Source organism: Garra rufa, chromosome 3 (genome assembly GCF_049309525.1).
Source record: "Garra rufa chromosome 3, GarRuf1.0, whole genome shotgun sequence".
Taxonomy (NCBI): Eukaryota; Metazoa; Chordata; class Actinopteri; order Cypriniformes; family Cyprinidae; genus Garra; species Garra rufa.
The window spans coordinates 30,004,310-30,018,042 of record NC_133363.1 but is presented as its reverse complement, the minus strand read 5'-3'; the positions used below and the strand labels follow the sequence as shown (position 1 = coordinate 30,018,042).

At 35.3% G+C, this 13,733-nt stretch overlaps 1 protein-coding gene across 1 annotated transcript in view; it reads right to left on the bottom strand.

Moving 5' to 3' along the window:
• The window catches only part of ube3c (ubiquitin protein ligase E3C), a 49,533-nt gene extending 35,944 nt beyond the window's left edge, over positions 1–13,589 (bottom strand). Inside the window, exons 1-14 of the mRNA XM_073836939.1 lie at positions 13,472–13,589; positions 12,347–12,485; positions 11,273–11,326; positions 10,821–10,895; positions 10,561–10,707; positions 10,274–10,389; positions 10,007–10,164; positions 9,297–9,450; positions 7,326–7,546; positions 7,074–7,222; positions 6,775–6,962; positions 2,872–2,958; positions 2,630–2,784; positions 2,202–2,428 (exon numbers count right to left, since the gene is read on the bottom strand). Of these exons, the coding sequence (XP_073693040.1) occupies positions 2,202–2,428; positions 2,630–2,784; positions 2,872–2,958; positions 6,775–6,962; positions 7,074–7,222; positions 7,326–7,546; positions 9,297–9,450; positions 10,007–10,164; positions 10,274–10,389; positions 10,561–10,707; positions 10,821–10,895; positions 11,273–11,326; positions 12,347–12,412 (1,797 nt within the window). The 5' untranslated portion in view covers positions 12,413–12,485; positions 13,472–13,589. The remainder of the gene's footprint in view (positions 1–2,201; positions 2,429–2,629; positions 2,785–2,871; positions 2,959–6,774; positions 6,963–7,073; positions 7,223–7,325; positions 7,547–9,296; positions 9,451–10,006; positions 10,165–10,273; positions 10,390–10,560; positions 10,708–10,820; positions 10,896–11,272; positions 11,327–12,346; positions 12,486–13,471) is intronic.
• Between the last annotated feature and the right edge of the window lie 144 nt (positions 13,590–13,733).

Genomic DNA, 13,733 nt, shown 5'->3' with positions numbered 1-13,733 from the left:
CTGTTGTTACACAAACACATACAGTTGAAGTCAAAAGTTTACATACACCTTACATAACCTGCAAAACTATTTCACCAAAATAAGAGGGATCATACAAAATGCATGGCATTTTTTATTAAGTTATGACCTGAATAAGACATTTCATATAAAATATGTTTACATACAGTAGAAAATAGTTTAATTTATGAAAATGTTTAAAAGTTTACAAGCATTTGATTCTTAATACTGTGTTGTTACCTGAATGATCCACGGCTGTGTCTCTTTTGTTTAGTGATAGTTGTTCATGAGTCCCTTGTTTGTCCTGAACAGTTAAACTGCAGGCTGCTCTTCAGAAAAATCCACAAATTCTTAGATTTTTCCGCATTTTTCTGTATTTGAACACTTAAGTTTCCAATAATGACTATGATTTTGAGATCCATCTTTTCGCACTGAGGACAACCGAGGGTCTTATATGTAAATATTACAGAAGGTTTAAACACTCACAGATGCTTAAGAAAAAAAAACAATGCATTTAGAGACAGGGGTGAAAACATTTTAACAAAATAAGATGTGTATGAAGTACCATATTGGTTCATTTAGTGCTGCCCTTCAGGAGCTACAGAAGATACTTACATGTTTCTCAGAAAACAAAATAAGTTAAATTTAAGTTAAATCTTTTCTACCTCAATCTTAATCAAAATGGATCTCAAAATCACAGTCTTTGCTTGAAAGGGTTTAAATTTATAATACATAAAAATGCTGGAAAAAAAACAAGAATTTATGGGAAAACAGCGAGCAGTTTAATGGTTCAGGACAAACAAGCGACTCATGAACAACTATCACTAAACAAAAAAAAATTAAGGTCAGTACAAAATGAAAAATAACATGCACTTTGTGCATGGATATGATCCCTCTTATTTTTGTAAAATAATTAACATTTTGCAGATTCTGCAAGGTATATGTGAACTTTTCACCTCAACTGTATTCAAATGTATATGTCACATACTTTATTAAACCGAAAATCAAGCCTTTGTTGGAAAAGCATTCTTACAATTCACTTGGTGCACTTCGATTTTCAACTGTGATAATTAATGCACTCGCACACAGAATTATGATACACTGTTGTTTGTTGGTCTGTAGGGTCAGACTGCTTTCTCACCACAACCGAATTGATCCAAGAGTTTGTCTGATTATTTCGGCGTCAGAGCATGATTGCTGATCTAAGAAAGACAATGTGTCAGGTTCCAAAACAAAAACGTCTTTAGAAACTTTTAAATTGGATTTCCTTAAAAAAAAAAAAAAAGCAGCCTTTCATTGCTTTGTTGCTTTTTACATTTTACCTTAGCTCATTTTAAAAATTTCTCCAAATTAAGATCAATGATATGTCTGTATACTTGTATGTCTGTATAATCTATTGTTTTTTTTAAGTCTTTTTGCAGTCTGTACTGACAGTTGTGTGAACTGATTTGAGACCACTGATCACAGTTTGGTGAAAAGTGCAAAGATAAACTTTTTATAATGTCTTTCATTAAAGGGGAACCTGGAGTTCCTGGAGAAACATACATACTGATTTGTATTGTATAGCCATATTAACGGCTTCACACTAATTTTATAATGCATCCATCACTAAGATACAGTACATATTTATAAATTATGACCTTTCATTTTTAACTGTCAATGTTGAAAAGCTCTACAAATCCACTGAAAAGATTTTTAGTTAAACGAAAGGACAAAAGTAGGTAAATGAGCTGTCAACAGCAAGCAAGAGATCTGGTCATCCCACACCCATAAATAAGGTGGAAGACGACGAGGAAGAGGATGATGGAGGAAGACAGAGAGTGAAGACAGCTGACTAATATCCTAATGCCGTTGTTCAGCTCACTTAGTCTTGGCAAACAACCTATTAATTTCCCGAGTGAGTGGTCTTCCTGCCTGGCTGATCTGCACTGATGGCCCTAACAGATGCTGAGACTATTCGCCTCATTAATTGTCAGCTCATTTAATTAGGTCATCAAAGACGTTGTTAGCACTGCTAATACAGCGACCGGTTAAAAGGAACGCCCACCATCCACTGAAGACATTATCAGCGCTAACGAATGGGGAATTAATACAAGACAGAATCTTCTCAGTACTGGTAATGTTTAATCTGTTTCTGAAAGTGAATTCTGCATTAATATCAGCTAGGAAATAAGAGTGTGAGATGTAGATATGAACTGAATCACCTTAAAGAGCTGGACCCATCGTTTCTGCTGAGCTTGAATGCGCTGCTGTACTTGGCTGTTGGTTTTCACCCCGACACTGCGAAACGCTGCTACATACTCCTCTTTGTGCTCCGTCTTAGTCTCAGGATAGGCCAGTTTAATGATTCCCAGACACGCGTCCCGCATACACCGAGACAATGTCACCAACTCTGCCAGAGAGAAGGGCATCATCGACGACTGGCTCTGACCTGCCAGAGCAATGAAAAACATCAATTTGTAACATTCAATTTTCCAAAAAAGTTACCAATGAGAAACGTGAAAATTCAAAATTTCTGGTGTGCTGAATTGACCACAATAAAAAAAGGTGAACGAACAAAATAACTTGATGCGTTTCAATGTGATTTATTAAATACTTCAAACTATTCTGAGAGCAAAATAGATGTAAATACCATCTGCTGAGCCAAAGAACTCGCTGTCATGCACAGAGATGAGTGAATGACTGAAGAGTGAACTGAAGAGATAGAAGAGAGGAATGATCCTGTTGGAGTCCTCCAGAGACATTGGAGAACCTCGAGACATCACCTGCAATAAGGGAACCATAGAGCTACACAAAAGAAAGGAGAAAAACAAGGAATCGTTATATTACCATCAAGAAGTAGAGATTAGAAAATAACATTTGTAGAAAACTCACCCTGTGATCATTTTTGTCTTCATAGATGTGATTAAATACCACAGGTGTCTAAGAAACCGAGCATTGAAGGCTAAACTGTACAGAAGCCTGAAAGAGACAAAAAAACAGACAGAGAAAGAATAAAAATCTTGAAGTACAATAGCTAATACCACACTTTTAGTCAAAACTGCTACAGGAACTATGCTCATCTCTAAATGATCAAATAAGCACATCTCCTGGCCATAAAACTTAAAACTTCCCAAATTTCCAGCAGGACTCATAAAATAGAAAATAATATACACAACCCAGTGAGCTGGAATTTCTAGTCTTTGTATGTGACCACAGGAAAGATTAAATGAGCCATTAAGCTTTATTTAGGTGAGGCACCTTCCATTAGTAAACTAGCAGTCTGCTTCAGGGTCGTAAACAGACCAGTGGTTCCTGTGGGGGCTCCATTTAAGTTAATGACAGCCAGGGAGACAATGTAGCACGGCCACAATTGCCTGACCGTGGAAGCAATGTTGCTATCACAAATTAGATACTGTGCTTAGGTCGTCCAAATCATTAAACCTAACAGCCGTCACACCAGGGTGTGAGAAATCGCTCTGGTGGGTACAGCATGCTTGTTTTGTGTCAAGGGGTGGAAGAATAAATAAAGCGTAATTGGAAGTAATTAAAGGAGAAAATAAGACTAAAGCTGGGGATAAGGTAAGAATGTGCACATCCACCTCACACACACTCACACAGTATGCTGTATTAATGTCAGACAGCACTTTAACAATAAAATACCAAAACAATTGCAGAATGCTTACTGAGAAATGGATGAAACACTGAAATAAGTAGACCAAATGTTCAAAAAATAAATAAAATAGACACACAAAGCAAAATGCTAGAATGCGTTAATTTTCTCAATATAATATACAGTTGAGATCAAAAGTTTACATACACCTTGGAGAATCTGCAAAACATCAATTATTTTACCAAAATAAGAGGAATCATACAACATGCATGTTATTTTTTTATTTAGTGCTGACCTGAAAAAGATATTTCACATAAATGACTTTTACATGTAGTCCACAGGAGAAAATAATAGTTGAATTTATCAAAATGCCCTGTTCAAAAGTTTACATATGCTTGATTCTTAATACTGTGCTGTTACCTGAATGATCTACAACTGTGTGTTTTTTTTTTAGTGATAGTTGTTCATGAGTTCTTTGTTTGTCCTGAACAGTTAAACTGCTTGCTGTTCTTCAGAAAAAAAATCCTTCAGGTCTTAAAAATACTTTGGTTTTTCAGCATTTGTGTGTATTTGAACCCTTTCCAACAATGACTATGATTTTGAGATCCATCTTTTCATACTGAGGACAACTGAGGGACTCATATGCAACTATTACAGAAGGTTTAAATGCTCTCTGGTGCTTCAGAAGGAAATACGATGCATTAAGAGCCAGGGGTGAAAACTTTTTGAATTTGAATATCAGGGTACATTTAACTTATTTTGTCTTCTGGGAAACATGCAAGTATCTTCTGTAGTTTCTGAAGGGGAGTACTAAATGAAAAAATATGATATTCAGGCAAAATAAGAAAAATGTACATATCTTTATTCTGTTTAAAAGTTTACACTCTTGGCTCTTAATGCATCGTGTTTGAACCTTCTGTAATAGTTGCATATGAGTCCCACAGCTGAATGTGAAAAGATGGATCTCAAAATCATACAGTCATTGTTGGAAAGGGTTCAAGTACACAAAGATGCTAAAAAAACAAAGAATTTGAGGGACCTGAACGAAACAAGGGAATCATTAACAATTATCATAAAAAAAAAAACAGCTGTGGATCATTCAGGTATCAACACGGTATTAAGAATCAAGTGTATGTAAACTTTTGAACAGGGCAATTTTGATAAATTCAATTAATATTTTCTCTTGTGGACTATATGTAAATGTCTTTTATGTGAAATATAAAATAGCCCTCTTATTTTAGTAAATAAATGAGCATTATGCAAGTATGTAAACTTTTGACCTCAACTGTTTTAACAAAATATACGTATATGAAAAATTAAAAAAAAAAATGTAATCAAGGATATGTCCTAGGGAAATTAGGTGGGTAAAATTTAATTAAATTCAGAGTGCTTACAGAAGCTATATGACTTCACTGGTCCCTTTCCAAGTCATTATCACTGCTCTAATAATTATATTATCTTTTATTAACATAAGAATGTTACAATGTTTTTCTTTCTTTAAACTTCCTGTTTTTTGCATCTAATCACAAATTAGAATCATCTTCACAGTGTCTTTAAATAGCCAAAACAAATACAGCAGGGTTAACATTAATGAGAGCTTTCCATGGACAGGAACCAAGTGCGCTATTTACACTAACACAGTTTTGATACTATAATGACCTTGTTTAGTGTGAAATACAGCCATACTCTTCACGTTAAAATATGATAATGTTTAAAAGGCAACCAAGTTTGCACGCTCACTGGGCGCTTCTTTAAAGGTTGTAAATCAGGGCCAGCTGTTATACCTCTTGTAAAACTATCCCATCCACTCCTACAGGAATTAATCTTCCTAGGCCAGCTAATTATTTTGTACAGATATCCGATAATGATAAAGTAGTGAAGGCACGATTTATGATAAAAGCCTTCTCTTCTAGACAGAGCTGTAAAATATAAAAAATACCACCAAATAAAAAAAAAGTGGAGGAAAAAACAGGATGAAGAAAGGATATGCAGGTAAACATAACAGCATAAAGAGCAAAATTATAAAGGAAGTCTTACAAAAACAATGTTGAGTTATGAGTTATATTTTAACTTCAAAATGTGCTTTATAGAACTTTATATTTATTTCAGATTACTCTATATTTCCACAGAACAATTAAAAATATGAAACAGTATTAAAAATAAGTTAATTTTGGAATATAATTTTTGTCAATCAAAATACCATAAATAAAATGACAAAAAAGTGTGTTAAACAGACTAAACTTTAATTATTAAGTAATTCCCCCAAATGTCTGGTTAGTTTAAACGTGCAAAACATTACTTAATAAGTGTTTGTAGAGAAATAATTAAGTAATTGTAGAGAAAATCTAAGCTACTAAATTTATTTAAATGAGTACAATAAAATACTAGGGACCATGATTTTTTGAAAAAATAAAAAATCCCTTTTAATTCTTAATTTTTTCCAATTAAAAAAGAAAATAGGTGACCTTTTTTCAAGAATATATAAAAGGTCATCATTTTTTTTAAAAGGTATGTTTTTTTTTTTTATTTAAGGGGCTTGTGAATGCTGCTTCCTCTATTGTAAAGACTGCTTTATGATAAAATTGTAATACATAGCATTCTTAATTCTTTGATTTTAACTTGAAGGTATAGACTAGGTTTGCACAATGCATGCGTGTAAACTAAACTAGTCCTGATTAGTTAATTGACTATAAATTTAATATCTCCCTCACCATCATTAAAACAAACGTCACTTTCCTTCTTTCTTTCATTCTTTCTGCTGAAATCCTGTTCTCATTTTGTCAACATTGCAGAACCAGAAGTAGATAAAGCAAAGGTGATTGAGAGAAGAGCTCATTACACTAATTGATTAAACTAAAACTGCCCTGGTAATAAAAATAGAAAAAAAAAACACAGTAAGATGAGACTTAACAGTCTGACTGCTTCATTAGCAATGTTACTGCTTTATTTATGTTTTTTTAAACAATAGACAAACAGAAGCGCAACCTGCTCATAGACTTGACAGTTTGATGTTTGGGAATCTTTTTTTATTTACATATAAAAAAGTGCATCCAATTCTCATCTGACTCCAGCTGCTGTTTCTTTATCTATTAGAGTAGTCAAGCATGCTTAACCTATACTAATGTAGAAAAGAAAATGATGGGTGATTAATTTTTTGGATGGGTTGTTTGCGTAAATGACCTTACCTGACTCTGGGCACCATCATACGATGTTGCACCATCAGCGTGTGACAGATAGAGGCCATCATGGTGAAGATGTCTTCGCTTGCCGAGTCTCTCCACACTAATGTTAGCAGAGCGTTAGTCTGCTGCTTGGTGTCCAACTTTTGTACGCATTCCTCTGTTATATAATGCACAGATATCCAACTGCCATCCTTTAAGAAAAGACAGAATTTAAATCATCTGTTTAAGATCAAAATAGTACACTCTGACGCTCTTTGAAAATTTCTGTGCAAAGATGTGGATAAGAGAGAATGTGTACGTACCTGCGCAGCAGGATGCTGTACGGTCATCTCTTCCTCGTCTTCTGAATCACTGTTGATGTCAGCTCTGGTGCACTCTGTCACTGGCAACAAAGGCAACAGAGTCTGTAGCGCGTTCAAGTACAACAGCAACCCTTCCTCGGAGAGTGAGCCTATACAAACCAAATGTACAAAATAATTTAATTCACTAATCGGTCACCTAGTAAACACAGTATATTAGAGATACTGTGAAGTTCTATTAAGCACACTACTTACCCAGTCCTGATTCTCCAACGGATAGCACAAAGTAAAAGAGCCAGGGAGCCTGAGCTCTGGCCTGGGCAGAGGAGACTATGGTGGCCTGAAGTGACCAAAGGAAGTTCTGAAATGGGAACGCTAGTTTTGAGTCTGACAAAGCTGGCACGAAGAAATGATAGATTTGCTCAGTGAAAGGCGCTGAGATGAACTCCTCAGTGAAGGCCGAAAAAACAAACTGCCTGTGAATAAAAGAAGAAAAACAGGTTAAGAACATGTGAATTTATTATTATTTTATTTATTTATTGTAATTGTACTGTATGTTTCAGTCTGCAGTAAGGATGTTACCTAATTAATTTTTTTTAATATCTCACCATATATCCATTTTAATACTAATATACTTCCCTACACACACACACACACACACACACACACACAATTATATTTAGTCATTTAGCAGACATTTTGGTAACACTTTAGAATAGGTAACACCTATTAACTATGACGTATTAGCATGCATATCACTAGAATATTGGCCATTTATTAGCAGTAATTAAGCACCTATTAATGCTTTATTCTACATGACCTTATTCTGCATCCCTAATCCTACCCAATACCTAAACCTAACAACTACTTTACAAACTATTAATAAGCAGCAAATTAGGAATTTATTGAGGGAAAAGTCATAGCTAATAGTAAATAGGTGTTACCTGTTCTAAAGTGCTACCGATGTTTTTATGCAAAGCGACTAACAAATGAGGACAACAGAAGCAATCAAAACCATAAAAAGAGCAATAATATGTAAGTGCTGTAAAAAGTCTTGGTTAGCCTAACGCAGTACATGTAAAAAGGTTTTTTATAATAAATATAAAGAAAACAAGTCAATAGAATAGAAAAACAATGGAGAACGCTAGTGTTAGAGGCACTTTTTTTTTTACATTTTACATTTACACACACTTTTGGCTATTAATCTATCTATCAGACAACAAAACAAAGCAAACAGACAAGCTTTGACCTAGACGAACTTTGTTAGTTGCCATTTAGCATCCTTTTTTTTCAAAGTGGCAGTACAGTAATTCAGTAACTATAAAGGATGCATTTTACCCTTGCTTTACCGACACAAAGTTAAAATATAAGTGACACTACCGATTTACCACACCAATCAGCAAAATAATAAATATATGATGTGCATACAAAAGATTAGGATGGTAATAGTTTAATGTTTTTTAAAGTAGTCTCTTATGCTCACCAAGGCTGCATTTAATTGATCAATAACAGTAAAAACAGAAATGCTGTAAATTTTACTAAAATTTAAAATAAGAGTTTTCCATTTTAACATTTTTTAAAAAATAGATTTTAATTTTGTGATGGTAAAACTGAATTTTAAGCAGTCATTAAGTCAGTCTTCAGTGTCAAATGATCAAATATCAACTATTAATTAACTATAAATTCCTTTAAAAAACAATGTGAAGAAAAAAATTTAATATGGTTTGTCTGGGTACGTGCCTCTGTGTATGTGTGTGTGAGAGAGAGAGAGAATGTGAGCGAGAGAAAGAAAAAGGACAAACACAAGACTGTATGCACAAGCTTCTTCTCTCGCGCTCTTGTCGTTCTTCAGAGAGAAAAGAAAAGAAAACAGCAGTGTTCGTCGCTCAGAGTGTTAGAATGGAGGGTAAATGTTGTGTAAACATTACATGTTGAGTCAATGAGTCTGTCTGGATTTTACTACTCTCTGTAAACACAGCAGTGAGAGAATTACTGTCCATTGGTCCCCTGGAAGGATAAAGCTAACAGTCTGAATAAGAGGTCAGTGTGCAGCCTTTTACTGAGTTGGGATCCTTGTGTCGCACACACACCAAAACAAAGACATTCCTCTAACAGCTTAAACTGAATACTCTTCACTGCATGTATAGTATAAAAGAGTATAAAAGGCTATAAATAATTTGAACTAATTCAACTTTTCTTTCAGTATCCACCTGTATGAATATGTACCTGGTATCTGGAGGGCAGGAGCTGTATGTAAAGTGCAGAGGCTTGAGTGTGTGTTCCAGCAGCGTTTGTGCCAGTGGAATGGAAGGGGTATCACTGTACTCTAGACTCGACGGCAACTTGTGATTCACTAAAACATACAGAGATCTGTAGTATCCTAAAAGAGAAAAAAAAAATGGTCACAACAGGTAACAGATGCAAACTTTTGCTAAATTAAAAAGTGAATCTTGTGTACTGTCTCTAACTAAATATACTCATGTATAGCCTTAAAAGGAAAGCTCACCCAAAAATGAAAATTCTGTCATTAATTACACACCCTCATGTCGTTCCAAACCTGTAAGACCTTCGTTTAACTTCAGAACACAAATTAAGATATTTTTGATGAAATCCAAACCTTTCTGACCTGGCACAGACAGCAATGTTACTGACATGCTCCCAGGCCCAGAAATGTAGTGAGGTCTTTACTCTTGATAACGGCGGAGGGCAGTGACTTGGAGGAGAAGAATTGCTATTTTTGCTTCGTAAAACTACGGTCGAATCACTAATGTCACATGGACTCTCAGATTTCATCAAAAATATCCTAATTTGTGTTCTGAAGATGAACGGGTTTGGAACGACATGAGGGTGAGTAATTAATGACAGAATTTTAATTTCTGTATGAACTACCCCTTTAATAAATGATGAAGACAAAAGCATTGTGCAAAACTCTGTACCTTTCTCTACCATATAGTGCAATATTTGCTCAATAAGTGCAGTGACGTAGTTTTCATCCTGTAGAAAGGGCAAGTAGGTTCTCTCAGATGAAAACACCTCCAGCATCCGCATCGGGACGGTCACATTCAGACTGTCATCTTTACATGCTTGCAATAACCTTAAACAGACAGAAAAAATACTTAGCAAACCAACAAGATCTAAAGATTTACATGTGACATTCGACTGTGACAGACACAAAGCAGTTTCTGAGGAATGTCTAATTTTACCTGCAACAGTGCCCCAGTATCCTCTTGATCTGAAACAAGCAGGTCTGTCTTTCTGGCCCTGTCAGCAGCTTGACAAACTGAACATGATGCTTTACCAAACTCTGGCACATCCAGATCTACACAGTTAAGACATTCGCATCCATAAATACAACAGATTTTCTTGGCCTTATGAAGTCAGTAACAGCATTTTAATACTATTCTGTCCAACTTCATTTTCATCAATCCACATAGAAATGGCAAATAACAAAACTTCACTGAGCCTCATATGGCAATAACAGCATCCTTACCATTCTGTGTCTGTCTTCACTTAGTCTGTAAAAAAAGAGAAGCTGGCGAACAAGTTGGCTGAGTATGGCACTGTCTGTAAGTTGAGGGCCAGAGCCTGACTGGCACTGACACACACAGTGGTCAAAGTAGCCCCTCTGAATGGCATACTAAAGGAAAAAGAGAAAATACTTAGGAATTTAACAATCTGTCTATCAACCACAAGAATACACACAGGCTCTGTTTAAAGAAACCCATTTGAGTTTAAACTGCTTCTACATACTTGCTGTTTCCTGTCTTGGTATCCCCTTATGTAAGACTGAATGATGATTGCATTTTTTAGTCTTTTCCTCTCATCCTGTGGAAAATAATAAATGAAGTACAAGACCATCATTCCTCATCCTCATTTCTGTATCTATTATAAATAAATACAACTACGCAGAAATACTGTTTACATCATGAGTAATTGGGTTATTCAGTGGCAGCAAAAAGTATTTGGACTCTCAAAACACACTAGAAAATGTGTGCATGTCATTGCATTAGAATTAGTCAAACCAAGCTTTTTTAAAACTATCACTTTTACATTTATTCATTTAGCAGATGCTTTTATCCAAAGCTACTTAGAAATGAGAAGTGCTCATAATACAAAGTTTCAGACATTATTTAGAACTTTTCTGTCCTGTTTTTACAATAAAACACATTGTGCTTTAAAATCCCATAATGGCCGATGCTCACCTCCCTTTTCCTTCTTTCTTCTTGTGTTCGATGAAGAAGTGATGCTTTTTCCTCCTGTACAAAACACATATGATACATATCAAAATAGATCCAATATTAATTTTTTTTTTTTTTTTTTGCCAGATTCATGTATCCTAAATGTGGAAATCATTTATACAAAACATTCACAAACATACCATATCATCAGTTTCCAAATAATAATTGTGACCCTTGCTGGCAAAATGAGTCGGGAATGAGCAAATTTTTAAAAGTTAGTTATTTTTATTTTCATTCTCTGCCTTCAAAATTGTATAAGACTTGTTGGAACCGGACAAAAAACTAATGAGCTACAGCCAGTCAGCAGTTTGAAGGCAATAGAGTTTTTTTTGAGAAAAATCAAGTTAAAGCTTCCATATTAAGACCTGTAATGTTGTAATGCATGGATCTAATATAATGTTAGATTTTTCCATTACCATTAACTAAATGTTCATGTAAGACATAACAGATTATGTTTGTGTGAATCTCGCCAAGACATATTTCTTAATAATGTACTTTAGGGGGATTGCGTGCTCCCGGAGAGGCGCGTCTTATGCACGCACTTTGCAAATGTCAGTCAGCGTGATCATGTTGTTTTCATCAGCATGAGTTTGAAAATCATTTCACTGGTTTGGACTCCTGTCATTGAGAATTTGACAAGAATATTCACAAAGCTGGAATGCTGTGCTTTACAACAACAGACCTACACTCCAGAAGTCCAGAAGTGAGCAGAGAAAAAGATACTACTCTCAGAAAACATACAAATAAAGATCACTGTAGATGTTTAATTACTAATTGGAGCATTGAAATGGCTAGAAGAGGGCTTAATGAACTCATTTTTGTGAAAAACTCAAATTCGATCAAAACTGAAATTTTTCACTTCTTTTGCCTGTGGCTCAAAATTAGACCATGCACATTCAGACTCATTTTTCCAGCACGGATCACAATTATTGTAGACAAATGTAGTGACGCACAGAACAAGACACATTTGTGTGAACAAAGGTGTTTGAATTTTAGGCACTTCGATAATTTAGCCCTCATATCATATGGAAAACTTACTTTTCTGCTAGCACCCCCAAGGGACACCTTGGGTGTTCTCCTGAAATCTCCCTCAAAACTGAACATGGTTACACTTTTCCCATCGAGCAGCGATCAATGCAAGTACCCCGTGTGCAGAGCAACAAAGTGCTGTCTGTGCCTACAAGACAGAGAAAACAAAAAGCTCATAAGACTGAACTAATCATAATAAAAACACTCTCTCATAACAGAATTTACACTTGTTTCTAATAATAAACACAGGCCAAGAAGCTTAAAAAATATATATATGCATGACTTAATTACATGATAGTGTGAATAAAGCAGGCTGTTATGATAAGGATATTTAAAGCAACTTTATGGTAGATAACTGAAGAGGTGCAGAAGTTTAAAGTGGGAGTGAATGGAAACTATCCTTATAGCAGAAAATAATCTGGCACTTCAGCAGGTGTGTTCAACACGAAATATAAACTAGAAATGTCAAAAAACACTGTTGAAATATTACTTTATGTATACATTAAAAGGCAGTTGGTTCATATAACATACATTTGATTCAAATATCTGCGTGTACAAAAATTGCCTTGCCATGCAGCCTCATCTGAGCGAGACATGTTCTAGAAAAGGGTTGTGACAAATACATTTGTTATGTCTCCAGCCAGGCTAGTTAGCTAGCTAACCTACAGAACCTGCAAAGAATTACAATACCATATATTCATTATCATTTGTGAACGTGTTCTTTGAAGTTTTAGGTATAAAGGAGCACCGGTTCTGTAGAAGAGAGAGTTCAGGTGTTTTTTTCTTCAGTCAGATCCACTGAACTTCTCTGTTAGCCTTTTGGCTAAAGGTTCTTTGACTAGCTAGCTAATGACTCAGCAGCAGGTCAATTGTCTTGCCTCGACAATTCACACTTTCCCAGTAATTTACACGTATACGTATATATTATTGGGGTCTGTCAACATCTAGCGAGAATAAAGACAGTAATTTTGAACATCAATGCTGTACTCTGTTCTGACATGATAGTTCAGCTTGACACAAACTTCAGTCATATGTCGCTCTGGTCGCTTCTAGAGTGATCTAGTGATTTCATTGAGGCTTTACGGATTTTTCTATTGACGAGTTGTATTAATAGATGAAATGCGAATTGTTTACCTGGTTTTACTGAATGATCTGCCGAACAATACTGTTCAGTGACTGGAAATCAGAGAAAACAAAACCGAAATCGTTGCTCTTGCTCTACTAAACAAACACAACACAGAGAACAGCCCGCCCACCCAGTAGCACGGTGAAATGTGATTGGACAACACGACAGTTTCTTCCAAACGATTGGTTAAACACGGGGTCAATAACGTGAAAAATGTCACAATTACTTCCTGGATGAATCCCAGCAATAAAGGGAAACCAGTTGCGGTGC